A 19,936-nucleotide genomic window follows, 5' to 3' on the forward strand; every position below is an offset into this window, starting at 1 on the left:
TTTCCTTCTATGGAGATTTTAGCTGGCTGGCTGGCTATCTGTTGGGAGTACATAGATTGTGTCTTCCTGCACTGCAGAATGGATTTGAACTGGATGTTCCTTGGGGGTCTCTTCCAACTCTGTGATTTTATGAATGAACAAATCCACCTGTAGTGTGGTTTCCCTCTTGTCCTTCTGCCTTCCACTTTAGCAAGCACCAGTGTGTGGTGTAGTGGCATGAATGTTGGACTGTATCTTTGGAGAGCAAGATTCAGATCCCTGCTTGGTCATGCAACCCTGGGTGACCTTGGGGCTGGGAATCTGCTGAAATTCTCTCTTCCACACAATCATTAAAGGGACAGGAATGTTTTGATTGTGTGTTCCTGCATGGCAGGGGGTTGGACTGGATGACCCTTGTGGTCTCTTCCAACTCTATGATTCCACAATTCTAGGAGCCCTCTCTAATTTTCAAGCTGGCAATGCTACACAAAAAGAAAGTAAGACACACAAACACTCACAGTGGCAAGGTTTGAAGAACAAGTCTAGGAATACTCTGCGTCAGAATGTTGTGCAATCTCCTTCTTTGGAGGCTTTAAAACAAAGGCTGGAGGGCCATCTGTCAGGGGTGATTTGATTGTGTATTCCTGCATAGCAGAAAGGAGTTCGTTTGGATGACCCTTCGGGATCTCTTCCAACTCTTTGATGCTATGAAAAGCACCTAATGTGTGGAACTCCCAGACTCATGAGACTGGATTATGTTTTTAATGGAGATTAGTTGATTTTAAAAGCAGCTGAAAAAGTGAGACAACAGAAGATTAATAAGGACCGTTCCTGCCAAATGAAAAGAGTGGGAGGGTATGGCATTCTTTGACTCCCTAGATGAAAGCCATTTTTCCTGCAATCGTTATATGCATCTAAGATTCACGTGCTGCATTTCTTGGTAGGCCCGACTGTTTTCTGTGAATCGGAGGAAGTGGTTTGTCTTTCATAGATGTTTTTGCAGCTGATGGTTTAAGAACAAGAAAGACCTAAGATCCTTGCTTTCTCTTTGTCTCCAGAGTAAGCCAACATAATTCCAGGGGCTTGCAAAAAGATAGCACAGTCTTTGGAGCTTTAAAATTCAATGGAAAATGTATTCTGTCTTGATAAAGTGAGAGCCAAGTATGGGGTAGTGATCTGAGCATAAGACTACAGCTCTGGAAAACAGGGTTCGAATCCTTGCTCAGCCATGGGAACCCACTATGTGACTTTGGGCAAGTCATATACTTTCAGCCTCAGAGAAAGGCAAAACCAAAAACCCTTCTGAATGCTCTGTGCCAAGAAAACCCCATGATAGGGTTACCTTAGGGTCGCCATAAATCGGAAACGATTTGAAAGTGCACAGCAAAAACCCAATTAATCTTCTGGTATCTCTCTTTTCCAGCTAGTTTTAAAATATCATGGTTTCTCTCTCCTCTTCCAGCATTTCCCCTTACTTCAGTTGCTGCAAACTGCATTCAGAGTGCAAAAGGTGTTTGCACTCAGCAGGGGTAGCAGGGAGGAGTGTAGATTCTTGTCCTTCCCAGTTGGTTGAGGCAAAAGCCTCTCTGCAGCCTCTCTCTGCTTTCCTGTTTTTCCATTTTAATAACTTTTGCCGTCATGGCCACACTCTGATGTTGCTTGCCCATATGTGTCCCACTTTTCATCTGTGAAACGTTGGAAGATATGCACTTTACGAGAGCCAGCGTGTTGTAGTGGCTAGAGTGTTGGACTGTGACTCTGGAGGCAAGGGTTCAAATCTTGGTTCAGCCACATAAACCTCCTTGGTGACTTTGGGTATGTTACACTCTCTCAGCCTCAGAAGATGGCAATGGCAAACACCCTGTGAAGAAACTTGCCAAGAAAACCCCGTGATAGGTTTGCCATAGGTCAGAAATTACTTGAAAGTGCTCAACAACACGTTGGCCTTAGGATTGCCATAAACTGGAAACAACTTAAAGGCAAAACAACAACAGCAGCATGCAGTGTACATTGTTCAGGGCACTTGCCATTAAGCACCATTTGGCAGCTCACCAACACAGTGCTCAACAGGGCTTGGAGAGTTCAATTTGAAAAGCAATTCAGTCCTTGCAGTTATGAGTTGTTGTTATTAATTATGATGCTGAATTGAAATCTGTTGGAGGGGCATTCCTCCATGTACCAACAGTAGGGAAGGCCATAAGAGGGGCCTTTTATGCAGTGGTTGTGTCATTATTTGAGGTATTGGGATTCAAGGTGGGTTACAATATCTTAATGCATGGCAAGTTAATTGTAACTCGCTACTTCCCAACTCAAGTCCTAAGCCTGTGCATTTCATATTTATGCAATGCTTTATAATGATTTTGTTCATTGTAACCCTCTGAGTGGCTGCACGCAGAGGGAGACAAGAAAAGTCAATGTTTATATTTATTTTATTGTATAAAAATTGTCCATTTTCTTAAAGTGGCTGCTGTCTAACTGGCATCTCTAAAGCCCAGCCTTATATGGCTGTGGATGCAGAGAGGAAGCCTTGATTGTGGCTTGGAAATTATAATAAGTCATAGCCAAGTACAGTCTGTGTATAAAAGCGGATTTGAAAGAAGGGAGTTTGTAAACACAGCTGAGATCGCTTGTTTAGGCTGGAGATTTCTGTCTGATATCATACTTGTGCATCCCCCTCCTTCTCCCTTCCTTTCTTTTAAGCAAGGATGGTGATCCTCGGGAAGTATTTTGTAGGGAAAAGCCTCACATAATGGAGGTTGTGAAATGCTTCTTGTATACCTTCCATGGTTACACAGATGAAAAATGGGATGTGTGGGGCCAAGCAACATCAGAGTGTGGTAGAAAAGGCAAATGTTTTTAGTGAGGAAGAACACACAATCTGCAGCAGTTTGCTTTTGCCTGAGCCTGCTGGGAAGGGACAAGGTTCTGTCTCCTTCTCTCCTCTTGCTGAGTGCAAACTACATTTGCACTTTGAACTCAGGTCCAAAACATAGTGCAGAAATAATCCAGTTTGAGACCGCTTTAACTATCTGACTCAGTGCTATCCTGGGAATTGAAGTTTCTTGTGGCACCAGAGCTCTCTGACAGAGAAAGCTAAATGCATCACAAAATTACAGTTCTCAGAGTTCCCTAGCATTGAGCCAGAGCAGTTAAAGTGGTCTCAAACTGGATTATTTCTGCAGTGTGTTTTGGATCTCAGTTTGCAATAATTGAGGTAAGCTGAGGACATGGAGGGAAGTGAGAGAAGAAAAGAGAAACCAGGACGTTTAAAAAAGCAGCCGAAAAAGTGGGATGCTACAGGATTAATTGCAACTGACCCTGCCAAATCAGCGGAATTGGAGGGTATCTTCTTGTTTTGAAAGCAAAGGCAGCTGCTTGCTTAGGAAAATTGTACAATGAAACAGATGCATTGAAGAGAATTAATTTGCAGGGGCAGTGATCCTGAACATTTTTCATGATCACCAGTCCCCAAATTAAGAGCTATTCCCACCTGCTCTTCAATACATCTATATTTTGTTGTATTTCTGGTTGGCTGAGGTGTTGCAGCAGAGTACTGACAATCAGAACCTTTCTATGGCGCACGGATTAGTGCTGCCAGAATCAGTACAGCTTCTATAATCATAGAGTCCTAGAGTTGGAAGAGACCACAAAGGCCATCCAGTCCAACCCCTTTCTGCCAGGCATCAATACACAAAGCATTCCCAACAGGTGTCCATCCAGCCTCTGTTTAAAAATCTCCAAAGAAGGAGACTCAGCTACACTTGGAGACAGCCGATTCTACTGTTGAACATCTTAAAGCTCTTTCTTGTGTTTAGTTGGAATCTCTTTACCTGTTATTTGAATCCATTGTGCCAGGTCCTATTATCTGGAGCTGCAGAAAACAAGCTTGCTCCATCTTCAATATGACATCCCTTTAGATATTTAAACATGGTGCCATGTCACCTCTTAACCTTCTCTTCCCCAGGCTAAACATACCCAGCTCCCTAAGCTGCTCCTCATAGGGCTTGGTGGATCTTCCATCATCTTGGCGAAAGATCTTTGGTGAAAGATCTCAATTATTATTATTATTATTATTATTATCATCATCATCATCATCATCATCATCATCATCATCATCATCATCATCTTTATTTATAAAGCGCCGTAAATCTACATGGTGCTGTACAAAACCAAGTAAAATCAAGAATATAAAAGCCTGCCTATGGCGTACAATGTAAAAGACCTTTCACCATTTTGGTCTCTGTTCTCTAGACATGTTCTAGCTTGTCAATATCCTTGAATTGTGGTGCCCAGAACTGGACACAATATTCCAGGTGAGGTCTGATCAAAACAGGAAAGGAAAAATGGTCAATCTGGATAGTATCAGAATGCCACATACAACCAAAAAGGTGAGAATATTTGGGGATGGGAGCAGGCTGACAACACATGATAGATTCCAGCAGCTAGAGAAGGTCTGGGCTGTGGACTGAACCCTGCCTTTGGTGGTTGACCAGCTGCAGCCAGATGCTCTGCAAATAACATAAATCATTTCCCAGCATGTGGAAGACTCATATATCAGAGAAGAGATTAGATCTCAACCACTTTCCCTTGACCCATTAGCTTTCTGTGTGCATGATTTTTAATTAATTTATTTTTTGACAGAAGAATATTAATTAGAGGGAGCCTCTGCCTTCATCCTGAAGTCCTTATAACTCTGACATAAAATGACTGCTGTGTCCAGGAAAGTGAAATAACACCTTACCATGGGTTTCTATAATGGTTTGAGTCTCATCTCACAACTCATTTGTGACAAGAGAGGAGGAAATAGTGAGTGACCTTAGGAGCTGAGTTTCTCTGCCTGCTCTGCTCCACCCCTTAGTCCAAAAAACAGTTTAAAGATTTGCAGTCATTGCTGGAAGAGACTTTTGGCAAGTTTTGGGTGCATCTCTGCAAGGACACTGTAGTTCTCCAAAACTGCTGAAGGAAATTGGGAAAAGAAGTCACATCATCTTATGCTGGAGAGCGGCTGCTTTAATGGTATTGGCATTTTGCTGTTGGAGGGCAGTGATCTTAAATGCGACTTTTCCAGAAGTGGCAGTGACTTCTGCGTAAGCAAGCATGGGATTACAACTGGATGCCATGTTTTTGGCTTTGTTGTTCTGTCATAACTTGTGGCTGTCATTGTCCATTCTATGGAGTGGACCATCTGCTTCTATTTAGACGTTTCTACAAGTAAAAATGCACTGTTTTTCTAAGATTAATTAGTATCCTGATTTAAGAGTAAAAGATCAGTCCAATTAGGCATCTTAAAAATGTTAATGAATGGTTGAGCTTTGCGCTCCAGTGATGATAAACCCTTCTAGGCTAATCTCCCTTACAGGAATGTTGTGAAGATAGAAGGGGAAGAGATATACCACCCAAAGCAGCTTTATCCTTTGCCAGAAAATGTATTATGTATTATTAAGTGATAATCCCAGAGAGCATATATTGACATTATAAAACTGTAAAATCACATGCATGTGTGCATGCACACATAGAGGTGCATTTGTTAATGGAATGGAAAGAAACAAAGTTGTTCACATGATTTTTAGATGATTTAGAATTATCTTGGCACTGTCTGTTTTGGCCTGGAATGGTTTTATTTCTGCTTGTGTTATTCCTTGCTGTCATCAACTGCTTTGAAGGTTATTTTCAGTAGAGAAATGGCAACACCAAATATCACTGGTGTCACTAGTGAGGTGCAAGGAGTACAGACCACAAGTGTGAGGAGTATGCCAGGCAGCCCAGGCGTGACAGCATGAATTACCACACTGGGGTGGCACCAGCCCTAGTGATGCCACTGTAAATTATGTTGAACAGACTTATCTCTCTCCACCATGTGCATGTGTGTATGTATGGTTTTGTTGTTATGTGACTTCAGGTAGTTTTCATCTTATGGTTATGCAGCATATCCCAAGGTCTTCTAGGCAAGCTTTCTTCAAAGAGCATTTGCCAAGGCTTTGCTCTGAGGCTGAGAGTGTGGGACTTTCTTAATGTCATTTAGGGGTTTCCATAGTCGAGTAGGAATTGGAACTCTGGTCTCCCACAGTTATAGTCATTGGTTGTTCTCTTCAGGTAGACTCCAACTTATGGCTGCCCTCTCCTAGGTCTTCTTGGCAAGATTTATTATTCAAAGAAGGTTTACTATTGCCTTCCTCTGGAGCTGAGAGTGATACTTGCACAAGGTTACCCAGGGGTTCCCATGGCAGGGGATCCAAACCCTGGTCTCCAACACACAAACCATGGAGCTTTGAAAGCTTGCAACTGGTATATTGTGCATTTAGGTTGGCCAATAAAGGTATCAATGATGGATTTTTGTTTGCATTTGTTAAATGGACAACACAGCTACCCCTGCAAGTTCACCCTCAGTTAACTCAGTAGAGCAAGAGGAGAGAAGGTAAGATACGTTACCCAAACACAAACCATATAAATCATGGTTTAGTGTTACATTCGGACAAACTTCCCTCCTCCTGTGCCTTCATCTTTATTATATCTTTGTTGCAGAGATGGAGGTGGCAATATGGGTTAGTGGTATCACAGTACAAGCGCTAGCCAGTCAGTGCTATGCTGGCCGGTTTCGGCTATAACTGGTTTGCTTTGAGGTTGACTCTGGAGAAAAAACTATATGTTGAAGCCAACTGAGCTGTTTCTCCCTGGTTTGACCTGACTGCCACCCATCATAGAAAGGACAGAATAGAGAGGAAATGATGTGCAGAAGAACAATCCCAAGCTTTCATGCAGCCTGCCCTATCTTTAGCACCTCTTGTTCCCAGCCCAGGGTTAGCTACTGGATGCTTAGTTCACCTTCAAGGTCTTGTGGTTGGATATATTTTTTAAAGTGTTCTTGTTAGAAGTGTTGCTCTTAATGATGAAAAGTGTGAATCATGTCTAACCCCCCTTTTTGTCCTGAAGCCTCCTAATTAAACCATCTTTCTCTCTCGCTCTCCTTTCTTGTTCTGTAGGATCAATTTGACAACCTTGAAAAACACACACAATGGGGTATTGATGTGCTGGAGAAATACATCAAGTTTGTAAAGGAAAGAACGGAGATCGAAATCAACTATGCAAAGCAACTTAGGTGAGTCATGGCGGCGGTTTTCGGAATTCCAGGAAACAATTACTTTGTTGATGGTTTCCCTGATTTACTCAGTTAATGTTTTAGATAGTATCGGTGACTAAATGCTATATATCTCCTGGTACAGTGAAGCCAGGCTTTGTATGTGACTTGCAAATTGCCTGTCAGTTTACAGTGACCCCATGAATTTCACAGGGTTTTCTTAGACAGGGAATACTCAGAGGTGGTTTCGACAGTTACTCCCTCTGAAGGGATTCGCTGGTGGTCTCCCATCCAAGTACTAACCAGGGCTGACCCTGCTCAGCTTCCAAAATCAGACAGGATCTAGTGCCTTTAAGATATGTAGGCCTCTAAGCCAGGGCTTATTGGCTCAAAAGTGCTGAACATTGGTTATTTGCAGGTAAAATTAAATCAGTTATTACCTCTTATAGTACACCTGGGTAACTGTATGGGGGCCAGGCGTCAATTTCTTCCAATCCCCCCAGGGACTCTTCCATGCCCAAATAGCTCAATTTTCCTCCGCAGCCACTCTCAAAATGGCAAGAGGAAGACACATGTCTTTACTTCTTGTCATCATTTTGGAAGGTACTGCAGAAGAAAACAGAGGTATTTCCTCTGCAGACCATCCCAAAATGGCATCAGGGAGTGAAGAGGCATTTCTTTGTATTGCAGTATTGATAATAGCTACAGGACAAAAAACAAAAACAAAAACAGAGTTATTTGGGTAATACAGAGTATGGAGTATGGGGGTATTTTTGAATATTTTCATGTGTTTGGGGGTTCTCCTGCACGATTTCAGAGCAAACCACCCCAAAGAACCATGCAGATTTAAAAAGAATTGAGAGAGTTGGTGATGGAGGGGAACTTTGAGAGACTGGTGGGAGGTTTCGGAGCTACAGAATAGTTGTGCAAATTATTTGGGGGCAACTTGCTCTTGAATAGAATGTTAAGTCCCATTAGCTTGACAAAAGACCTGTTCCTGGTGGTGATGGACATTGGTAGAACTGGTTTTGATCAACACAGCGACTTTCATTTTTGGATTCCTGTTGAGGGTGTGGATACTAACGACATTACTGATAACCTCTCTTAAAATGTCCTAAGTGGTTTTGTAAGGGATCACAAGAAGGGAAATGCTGTTGTGTTCCCTCCCAGGCAGAGCTGCAGTTGCAAATCTTGTTTTTTCCCCCTTTTGACCAGTTTAAGAAATGCTGTTGTTTTTCTTTGATCCATTTTCTAATCTTTCTCATACGCCTCCTAATCTCCTCTATGTGAGGGTGAGGAAGGAGTGGGGGAATGGCAAGAGCGGAGAAAGAAAAAGGTCCAGCCTTTTCAGTCCAAAGTACATGTGAATACTGAGAATCTTTCTTTTTGGCATGAGTGAGAGCTGCAACAAAATGGTGCAGTATATCCCTCTATCGTGGCCAGTAAGGTTGTCAGATATACCTTATTTTAGGCCCAGAAAGATTCTCCCTTATAGGACTGACAGGTAGCCCCTGTTATAAGGGATGTGTCTTATTTAAGGACCAGAAATCTTGTCTCATATAGGGCTGCAGGTGGCCCCTATTATAAGGGATGTCCGCTATTGAGGGTTGGAAAACTTTTCCTTTTACAGAGACAGAACGAAATTCTAAAAAAAAATCTGTATTTTTGGGTGTTGGCCCTTCATAATGATAGACATGTGCACATCATATTGTTATTATGTGCCCTCGTTTCCAACTTATGGACCTGTCACATTGTTTTCTGGGCTTGAGAGTCTGTGACTCACCCAAATTCACCCAGTGTGTTTCCATGGCTGAGCAGGGATTCGAATCCTGGTCTCCAAAGTCAAAGTCCAACACTCAAACCACTGCACCACACAAACAGAAAGTCGATTTTACAGAGAAACAGATGGCTTTGTTAACTGAAATCAATACTTTCATGGGGTAGTTAGGAGAGAGTTCAGCAGATACCATGGACTTCCAAAAAAGACAAATAAATGGATTCAAGATGAAATCAGGCCTAACTCTTTCTGGTGGCCAAAATGACGAAACAAAAGCTATAGTACTTTGCACACATCATGAGATGAAATTACTTATAAATAATGCTTGGTAAAGTGAGAGGCAGTAGAAAAAGTGGATGCCCATTAAAGGTGGATTGACTTTATTGGGGAAGCTACAGCTGGCCTGAGTTTGCAGGACCTGAACAGGGCTATTCATAACAGGGTCTCTTAGAAGTCTCTCATTCATGCTGCTGTTGTTGTGGGTCTTCAAGTTGTATCCTACTTATGGTGATCCTAAAGTGACCTGTCCCATGGATTCTTGGCAAGATTTGTTCAGAGGGAGTTTGCCACTGCCTTCCTCTGAAGCAGAATGTGACCTGCCCAAGATCACCCAGTGGACTTCCTTGGCCGATTTGGGATTCCCAGAGTGATATTCCAACACTCAAACCACTACACCACACTGGGTTGCCATAAGTCACCATACGTTGAAGTTGACCTGACAACATTTAACAACTAGATTCAAAGCCCTAGTTCATCCACCCATTTGGAGCAAATTATGTAGAGTACAGATGTAAATCCTCAACTATTTCATCCTTGTATTTGAGAACAAATAATGACCCTGTTGGTCTCCCACTGTGGAAGAAAAATGCACATTTCTCTACCTTATCCTCTCCTATTCAGATTTTCCAGAGTGTTCTGGAGAAATTAATCTCTGGAGAAATGAATAGTTTTGTGTGTGCAAGAAAACATATCTTGTCTGCAAAAAAACCAGAACCAAAAACAACCCTGTGGTTTGGGGTGGTGGGTTTGGAATGTGTTTTGCAGCCCGAAGTGGAGAGGCAGCATGCCAAGAAAGATACCAACACGTCGGCTTGGGCTAAACAGGCCACAAGTTTATAGATTACAGCTGAGAGCTTGGCTTGGCCTGTGGACAGATACCGACTGTCAGCCGATTGCTGGAGGGAATCGGGAGTGACAGCTTGGGATCCCAAGTAGGCAAAAGCCACTACGTGGTTCCAGTCATCTAGGAACCTGTAAGCCAGGCGTACCCTCTTTGCCTCAACACCAGGGCCGCCGTTTACCATAGATAATGTGTGTTCATGTCAATCCTCTCTGCTTTTATCTGGCCGCATGCCTAGCCTGCCAAAGTTTTGACAAAGTGATGCATCAACAGAAAGAAAAGATAAGGGGGTGAAGGGAAGGGAAGCCGCTCTGAAGTCATGGAGCAGGCGGACCTGACTGGAAACCACAATTTTGGCCTGCTTTGTCCTACCCTGGCTGGATGGTTAGTCCTGATGGATCACCTGTTTGTGCCATTCCCCAGGGGCCATGAAACTGCATGATGATGATGATGATAATGACAACAATAATAACAGCAATCCTGCCATTCCCCCCTCCAAAATTGGGACACAAAGCAGCTTTCAGATTAAAGGCTCCTGGAAAGGAGAATCTGATGCTCAGTGCCATTACTGGACTGCTGTGTTTGCGGTTCCTGCTGCTCAGGTGTAAATTCTGTTCAAGTCTAGGTATGTCTGCGCTCTGGAATCCTCTGAGGAGAATAATTCCTCCATAACGCTTTGGAACATGTGAATACGGGGAGAAAACTGCACAAAAGCCTCTCAGAAATATCATGCTTCCTGACAGGGTTTCCTGATTGTTAGGAAACCCATTTTTTTTACCTGGAAATGAATGATTATGGATATTCTTTCCATATCTAATATTAACTGCAGATAGTGCAGGAAGGAGTAAAAATGCCATGTTTTTGGTAGACATAGTGGTTTCCTTTTTTAAAAACAACAAGAGGAACATTTGCTTCAGAGGGTTTATAGTTTAGAAAAGTGGTTCTCAGATTTTCGTCTCTCATATATTTTGGACTTTAACTCTCTGGATTTCTGATCATTAACCATGCTGGCTGAGACTTCTGGGCAATGAAGTCAAAGCATCCTATTGACCAAAGGTGAAGAATCACTGGTTTTGAAAGGCTGTCATATGGAAGAAGGAACAAGTTTGTTTTCTGCTGCTCAGGAGACTAGGACCCAGAGCAATGGATGCTAACTGCAGGAAAGGAGATTCTACCAAAATGTTAGGAAGAATGGAAGCTTTTCAACAGTGGGACACACTCCTTTGGAGAGCGGTGGAGTCTCCTTCTTTGGAGGATTTTAAGCAGAGGCTGGTACCTTGCTGTTGTAGTTCTTAACTGCCGACAAGTCAGGTATGGGAGCAGCTCTGCCCCAAAGCCTTGGCTGCATCTGCACTGCAGAAATAATCCAGCTTGGCACCACTTTGACTGCCATGGCTCAATGCTATGGGATTCTGGAAATGGTAGTTTGTTGTGGCACTAGAGCCACAACAAACAAACATTCCCAGAATTGTACAGCATTGAGCCATGGTGGTTTAACTAGTGTCAAACTGGATTATTTATTCAGTGCAGATGCAGCCCTTGTCTCCTTCTCTCCTCCAGAAGGGCTTGTGAAGGATATAGTATTTCAAATAGCCGTCTGAAAAAGCAATTAAAGTTTAGCACTTTAACAATACTGTGGGCAAACACAGAGGGGAAAATTTGAGAAACTACTCTGTTTTCATGCTCCAATTCCACGTGTCAGTTTTCAGATTAGGATCCATCTAGATTTTCCTGCAATACTCTCTCCTTCCCATCCAAGGAAATGTTGGCAGTGGAAGGGATTTCCATTTTTTCCCCCTTAAGAAATATGTCTCTGGAAAGGAACTGGATTTTTCCTTGGGTTTCCATCACTCCAATTTTGCCCTAAATTAAAGAGCCCAGAAAACAAAAGTGAAGGCGAATTGGAAAAAAGTCTATCTTCAGTGGGAAAATATGTGACTGTCAGAAGTGCTGTTGCAAAAGAGGAAGTGAGGAATGCAAGATATTAAAAAATAGAGAAGTAAGACTCAGCTCAGTAAAGAGAAGTAGTTTTCGGGTGGACCACATTTCGAGGTTTGTGAAAGCAAAAGGTTATGATAGCTGAACACTTTGTACTTTCTTTACAACAAATTGTCTTGTCTCCTCTATTCCTCTTGTAAGACTGTCCTTTGTTAAAGAGAGAGAAAGCCAGAGAGCGAGAGGTTATTTATGATCTATCCAGTCTGCATATTTAGAAGCCAGACTCTGGGAAAGGACACAGAGGGGAAAAGGTACCCTATGACTTAGGGAGGAGACTATGTGTACAAAATGGTTTTAAATTTAAACGTCTGCTGGAGTGAAACCAAAATTTGTCACCAAAGGAGGCTGAATTCTACCATTAATCTATCTATCTGTCTTTCTATGGCTGTTCCCAGGTTCTAATGCCACTTTGCAGAGAGACTGGGAAAGTTATATATACCATTTTAAACATAAACCACAGTTCAGTAAGTGATGCAGAAGAAATGAAGGGGCCATATTTCCCCCTAGTTTGCATTTAAAAAAAACACCTTCTATATATTTAGGTCGGCATCTGGTTGATATGAGGAGGTTAAAAGAGAGCTGGGAGGCACTGAGACTCTTTAGATTTGGGGATCCTGGGAGTTGTAGTAAAAAGACATAACTTTTTAAAGCTTTGAGTATGCAACCCTTCCCCCTTGAGCCAGTGTGGCATAGGGTTTGAGTGCTAGACTACGACTCTGAATTCCCAGCTTGACCATGGAAGCCCACTGGGTGACCTTAGGTAAGTCACATGCTCTCAGCCTCAGAGGAGGGCAATGGCAAACTTCCTCTGAACAAATCCTGCCAAGAAAACTCATTGATAGGTTTGCCTAAGGGTCACTATAAGACGGAAACGACTTGAAAGCACACAATAACAACAACAATGCAAACTGACCTATTGGTACTGGGTAAGTTCCTTAGTGGTGTGCTGATGCAGTTCAATTCTACTCCTCTTTGTCATCAGAGGGCTGCTCTGGTGCTGTAACAAACTACATTTCACCAAATCCCACCGCATTGAGCAATGGCAGTTAAAATGGTGTCAAATTGGATTATTTCTGCAGTGCAGATGCAGCCATAGTCTGCTGGGGCTGTGCAGGTGGTGGACCAACACCTGGATGTTGTCTTGAGCTGGATGAGGTCCAAAAACTGAAGCTGAATCTCTTTTGGGATCAGATTTAAGTGATCCACCAGCTACAGCCTTTCCTGGATAGGGATGACAGCCACATGAGTTAATGCGCTGTTAACCTCCCAGTTAGACCACAGGTACACACCTCACTTGACAAACGTTTTATTCAGAACCAACCCCATGCACATATGAAATGAAACAATCAGGTCAGGTACTTTGAAGCAATGTGGAAGATATTTGTACAAAAGGTTCTAGTAAAAGATTCCTCCATAGGAGAGAGTTATTATTTTGGAGGGTAGAATAACATGAAGATATTAGGCTCTGGTGATGGAGAGCATGTGATTAGTTTTGAATAAAAAGTGTTGTGAAGTGAGGTGTTTAGGGACCCACTGGGTGACCTTGCGCAAGTCACATTCTCTCAGCCTCAGGGGAAGACAATTGCAAACCTCCTCTGAACAAATCCTGCTAAGAAAATCTCATACTAAATGCTTGGACTCAGTCAGGGAGCCCAAGGGCCTGAACCTGCAGGACTGAGCAGAGGCTTGAGGGGGTTTTGGAGGTGTCTCATTCATGGCATTGCCATGAGTCACAGTCGATTCGAAGGCAGCTGAGAACAACTCGGAGAGCTAATGTATTGCAGTGGTTTGAGTTGTGTACAACAACCCTGGCTGCCAATGCCCTTCTAGTTTGTTGATGCTATTCAAAACATGAAAAAGCATCATTGTCTATATATGCCTCTCCAAGAACTGAGACCTGCTGGAGGTGGGCAGGCAATTTGGAGAGGTCCTTTTCTGCAGTAGCACCCAAGTTATGGCACCCAGTCGGCACCAGCTCTGACTTCATTCCAGCACCAAGTCAAAACATGGGTTTTCATTAATGTCTTTGGGACATAGCTTCTTTGAATCCCAATTTTGGGGGAAAGGCAGGATATAAATAGATATCAGCATCATGTTCATCAGTGTAGATATTTTAAAATGGTAGTAATAGTAATAATTTTATTTTATTGCAGGAATCTTTCGAAGAAATATCAACCCAAAAAGAACTCCAAAGAAGAGGAAGAATACAAGTAGGTTTGCAACAAACGCATTCTGTTTCTGGGGGTAGAGTAAATCAAAATTATTTTGCATACCTAAGGATGGAGCCCTGGCAGCATAGTGGTTAAATGCAGCCACTCACTCACAAACCACAAGGTTGTGAGTTCAATACCAGTCAGGGGCTCCAGTTCGATTCAGCCTTGCATCCTTCCCTAGGTCGCTAAAATGAGTACTCAACTACACTTTGTAAACTACTTAGTACATCAGTAAGTGGCATAGAAATGTACTTGTTATTGCTATAACTATTTTAAAAATATTTATTTGCAAATATGTTGGAAAGAGATAATCAAGATATTAAGAAGAACAGTAAACCAGATTGTGGTTTGTTGAATTCTGGTTTGCAGTTCTGTTCAAATTCTACAAATTAACCATGGTTTTATCAGCTAAACACAGAGTACATCAGAAGCTGTGCTTTGATTCTGGCTTTTGAACAACAGCTTGTTCAAATCATGGCTTGCCATGATGTCCACATCTGTGACAGTGACATGTTCTTGGCTTGTTTCCACCCGGAAACAAGAGCCAACACAATGAATGATAAACAGACTGGAAATGGCAAAAACAAACCTTGACTTGTTTGATTGTCTGCAGTCAATTTGTGACTATAACAACCATGACTGATATAAGCTGTCACTTAACACGTAACTTTCAACATTTCCAACATGCAAACTGGGACACGTGTGGCTAAGCAACCTCAGTGTGTGGTCAAGATGATTAAAATTATGAACTAGGAGAAACAAACAAGCTAGGAGTTTTTTCAGTTCCGAAAATGGAACCGCAGTACTGCTATAGCCAAAGCTTCATCAGTGGTAAATGATGCAGTAGAAGCTTTATAGCAGAGAAGCCTTTTGGTAATGGGCATCTCTCACAGCCAATGGCAGAATGAGGGCCCAAATAAATTCTACCCAGACTTATCCCTCGACTGACTATCAAATTCTCCGTTGCTGGCTAAATGGAGCCCCTGGACTGAAGTGAATCCACTCTACGTTAAGGCTAGTATAGGTTACAGAAGCAAATAAAGAAAACAAGAGCACAAGTGTGACTCCATCTTTTCCCCACAGCAGTTAGGAAGCAGGTTAGTAACAGAGAAAAATGCACTCACCCCAGCCTCAAACTGACAAGTTAATTCAAAAAGTGTCTGGCAAGGGCTGCCTCTGCATTCTTGAAATAATGTAGTTTGACACCACTTTAACTGTTGTGGTTCAATACTGTGGAATCCTGGGATTTGTAGTTATTTAGCCTTCTCTGTTGAGAGCTCTGATGCCTCAATAAACTACAAAGCCCACGATTCCATAGAAATAATGCAATATGAGACAGCTTTAGGAAAAGAGATTCCACCTCAACATTAGGAGGAACTTCCTGACAGTAAGGGTTGTTTGACAGTGGAACAAAGTCCCTTGGAGTGTAGTGGAGGCTCCTTCCCTGGCGGTCTTTAAACAGAGGCTGGATGGCCATCTGTTGGGACTGCTTTGATTGAGATTTCCTGCATGGCAGAATGGGATTGGACTGGATGGCCCTTGTGGTGTCTTCCAACTCTACAATTCTATGATTCTATGATATTGCATTATTTCTGCAGTGCAGATGCAGCCATGGTCACCAATACAAACGGTCTGTCTAACCCCACCAGAAAGCCATTAGCATTTGGCCATGAGGCCGAAAAGGGCTGCAGAATCATTTGCCAGCTGGCAGAAGCCCAACTTATTATGATGTGAGACTAAAATATCCCATTTTGGTGCATGAAGTTCCCTTCAGAGGTCTGGTAAGATATGCTTTTGTGTGTGTATGCATGTGGTGTTTTATTAAAAATGACATTAATGGATTGATTGCCTTGCATATTTTGCCACTTTCAGATATTCATCATGTCGAGCTTTCTTAGCCACTCTGAACGAAATGAACGACTACGCTGGGCAGCACGAGGTCATTTCAGAGAATATGACCTCTCAGATCACCACTGAACTTGCCCGTTACGTACAAGAGCTGAAGCAGGAGAGAAAATCAGTAAGATGTATTTCCTTAAATCCCACTTGCATGCAACTCCTTAGCATTTGACTTGTTTTTATATATATGCCCCTTCTCATTACAAAGGTCTGGTGCGCTCATTATATATTATACTTTATATAATCTAAACTACAGTCGTTTTCACCTATTTCCACAGGTAACAGTGTATATTAACAGTGGTCAGGAGTCTTGGTGGTGCAGTAGTTAAATGCTGGTACTGCAGCCTCAAAGTTGTGAGTTCAACCCCAGGGCTCCAAGGTTGATTCAGCCTTTCATCCTTTTGTAGGTCGGTAAAATAAGTATCCAGTTTGTTGGAGGCAACTGGCTTACTGATTGTAAACTGCTTAGACTAGTGCTGAGTCCATTATTAATCAGTATAGAAATGTAAATGCTATTGCTCTATTAAATTGTTACTGAAGTGTCCACACCCTTTTTTGATACAATAACCGAAAGCCCCAGAGAGCTGTCCATGCTGGTAGAACTTGTGTTGGAGAGCATGGAATCTCCCAGCCTTCATGACCACTGGCCATGTTGGATGCGAGATTCAGGGAAGCTGTAGTCCAAAAACATAACTTTGCCACTCTTTGATCTTTGCATGCCTTGTGAATCAGACAAACTGGTCTTACTTGACAAATAGCTTGATTTGGTAAAAGACATCTTCATAAAAGGGTTGGCATCCACAATCATGCAAACAAGGATACAGCAGTGTCTAAATGCCCCTTTGCCTCTTGAGCTGGGGTTCTTTCACATTATACAGTTGTAGTACTATGATTCCACTTTAACTGCCATGGTTTCATCCCATGAAATCGTGGGGTTTGTAATGTGGAGTGCATATGAACACCTGGCTGGATGCTAAATGAAGTCAAGCTCTCTTCTTTTCAAGGTTCTGAATTCCCAGCCTGGTCCTTTGCACAGACAGGGTGACATCCTGCATTGTCAGACTTAGCCCTGATGTTGCTGCAGTTGCTTTTCCCAAAGCCCCCCTGCAGCCAGGAGATCATTGCAGGCATCATTGCCACAACCTCGAGCTGCAGCACTTTGGAAGCCCTTTGGCTGAGGCATTGCCAGCCTGGAACACTTGATTTTGGGGATCACATTTGATTGTTAACAGCAATAAACATGAATCCCCAGCAGTTACGAGATTGTAAATTCAATTTACAATTTTGTAGCTGCTGTGCAGGATACCAGCCATAGTCCCTCTTCTCTCCCATTGGGACCCAGGATAAATAATGCATCAGCGCCTGCCGCAGACTCTGTGGGGGAGAACGGTTGTCTGTGTGATCTGCCTTGGCAGGGGGCGGGATAGGTCTGCAGCAAATGAGTGGTTTTGGTTTCCGAAGGGAGATGCAGCTGCCTTCCTTTCTTCATGTAAACCTGCAATTAGCTCATGATAGGAAAGAGAATGATTAAGTCCTGGAATAATAAGCTGAATTTCGTATGCCATGCACGCGTGTGAGCCCAAAAGGAGAGCAAATAGGGCTAAGCCACCAGCAGAAATCCAACCGTCTGATTCAGAGCTGACTTGGGAGTCCAGCTTTTGCTTGTTATGATTCATTGCAATGTCCTAGTTTTGTCTGGGTTATGTTTTTCATTGGACTCCTCCTGCTTCTGGCCTGAACATTGAGAAGTGCTGGTCTGAGTTGGTAAAGTGTGCACCCTTCAGGGACTATTATTGGCTGACCCTGCCATGGATCTCTTGGACCGACAGTGGGAGCATGCCAAAGCTCAACATTATGCATATCTTTCTTTGGTGTGGCAGAGATCAGTTACAGGTTTTTTGCTAACGGCAATTCTGCCTGAGCAGAATTGCTTTTCTTCCTGGGGCATCAACCTGTGTTTGGACTGTACCGCTTTATACTATAGGTGGAGGATCACAGTGTGAAATGCACTACACAAAAAAAGTAAATCCCTGAACACAGAAAAATATTTTGATTAGCAAACTGACTAAATATGGAATTGATGGAAACATCATTAGATGCATCCATACATGGCTGGAAAACTGTGTTCAAATCTCATCAGTGGCTGTGCATCAAATTAGAAGATGGTATCAAGTAGAGTGCCACAGGGTTGTATCTTTGGGCCAACTCCCTTCAATATTTTTTATCAATGGTTTGGATCCCCCACGTAAAGTAAGGGTGCACTGTACAGCCTCAGTTTGATCATCTTGGCCTCCAATGAGAGTTCTGGCTTGATCTGTTCAAGGACCCATTTGTTTGACTTGGGTTGTCCTCGGTATCTTCAGCACTCTTCTCCAGCACCACATCTTGAATGCGTTGCTTTTCTTTCTGTCTGCTTCCTTCATTGTCCAGCTCTTGCATCCGTATGGTGATGGGGAATACTATTGCCTGGATTCTGACTTTAGTGCTCTGTTGCATATCTTTGTTGTTCAGGATCTTTTTATCTTAGGGTAGCCATACATCGGAAACAACTTGAAGGCACACAACAACAAAAACAAGCACATTTCTTTCCCAGCACTTCTGCAGAATCATAACACACACATTTCTTTAGCATCCTCCAGCATGCTGTCCTTGCTTGCTCTTGGAGGAAAACCAGAGTGAACCCCCAGCATCTTACACAAATGGACAGCAATTGCCAGGATGACATCAGCTGTGCCACAGCAATGACACGTGGTGCATTCCCAGTGAGAAGTACGGCGTGAGGGCATGAGATGCACTCCAGAGGAAGGGAGTGGGGATTGGGGCATAACAGGGCTGCTTGTGGGACAGGCATCATGTGAAACATTTTACTCATGAAAGGTCATGACCAAAAGAGAAGGCTTTATTTGTATTAAATAAACAATTGCCGATTGTGTTTCCCTCGGCAGGCACTCTTTGGATTTCCCAGCCAAGGGAAGAAATAATCTTTGCTAAAGAGAGAGCAAACACTTTGCTTAATATTCACGGACATCCTAAATAAAGCCAAAAGCAAACCAAAAACCATTCTCTGGTGACATGCAACAGTGTTAACTGTTTCATAATGGAGATAACTAGGCCCGAAGAGACAGGCCAAAATAAAGCTGCTTCGGGTCACTTTGGAGGTACAGTATACTATTTAAATGACATATGCATTTTAAGAGGCCAGAAGCTGTGCCAAAGCTGCGCTCCAGTCCTTAGGACTGGATCGTGGCTTTGGCATGGCTTCTGGACTCTTAGGACGCATGCATCATTTAAACAGCATACCTCCAAGGTGACCCGAAGCAGCTTTATTTTGGTCTGTCTGTTCGGGCCCAACTGTTTCAGATAGAAAAAGATGTCATGAAGCTGAGAGGGAGCATCCATCTTTTCATCTCTGACATGAATCTTGGTGCTGTAAAATCTTAACCACGCTTGTCAGAAGATGTTCCCAATAGGGAATATGTGTGAAATGTGCTGAAGAAGTCAAGATCCCAAATGTTGCCCTGGTGAGGAAGCGCCACATTTGTTGCTGATTAAAACAAAACAACACTTCACAGTGACTCAGCTGCAGAAATCTCTCTGAATATTTAACAGGGACGCTGTTTATCACATGGCTACAGATTGGCATCTGATGCATAAAATAGATTTGCTGTGTGTGACAGGAATGCATGATGTGGCAAAAACAAATCCATATTTATGGCCATGTTTGCCTTTGGAGCCTCCGGATCAAAAAAGGGAAGAAAATGCCATTTGTGTCTTTATTTCTTTCGGAATACAATAATCATCATATAACTGAACTGTTTTAAAAAGTTATTATATGTCTCATTCTCTGCTAATCCATGCTTTTAGTATCTCATTGC

General features: G+C 42.7%; 1 protein-coding gene across 24 annotated transcripts in view; it reads left to right on the forward strand.

The window, feature by feature from the left end:
- Positions 1-19,936, forward strand: part of FNBP1 (formin binding protein 1) — a 120,328-nt gene that overhangs the window by 41,582 nt on the left and 58,810 nt on the right. For all 24 annotated transcript variants that reach the window (XM_089535216.1, XM_089535200.1, XM_089535201.1 and 21 more), the window contains exons 2-4: positions 6,960-7,075; positions 14,103-14,159; positions 16,035-16,182. In XM_089535216.1, coding sequence (XP_089391342.1) covers positions 6,960-7,075; positions 14,103-14,159; positions 16,035-16,182 — 321 coding nt within the window. The remainder of the gene's footprint in view (positions 1-6,959; positions 7,076-14,102; positions 14,160-16,034; positions 16,183-19,936) is intronic.

The sequence above is a fragment of the Sceloporus occidentalis genome, unplaced genomic scaffold (assembly GCF_023333645.1).
Source record: "Sceloporus occidentalis isolate IW3139 unplaced genomic scaffold, rSceOcc1.0.p SCAF_8, whole genome shotgun sequence".
NCBI classification, from domain to species: domain Eukaryota; kingdom Metazoa; phylum Chordata; class Lepidosauria; order Squamata; family Phrynosomatidae; genus Sceloporus; species Sceloporus occidentalis.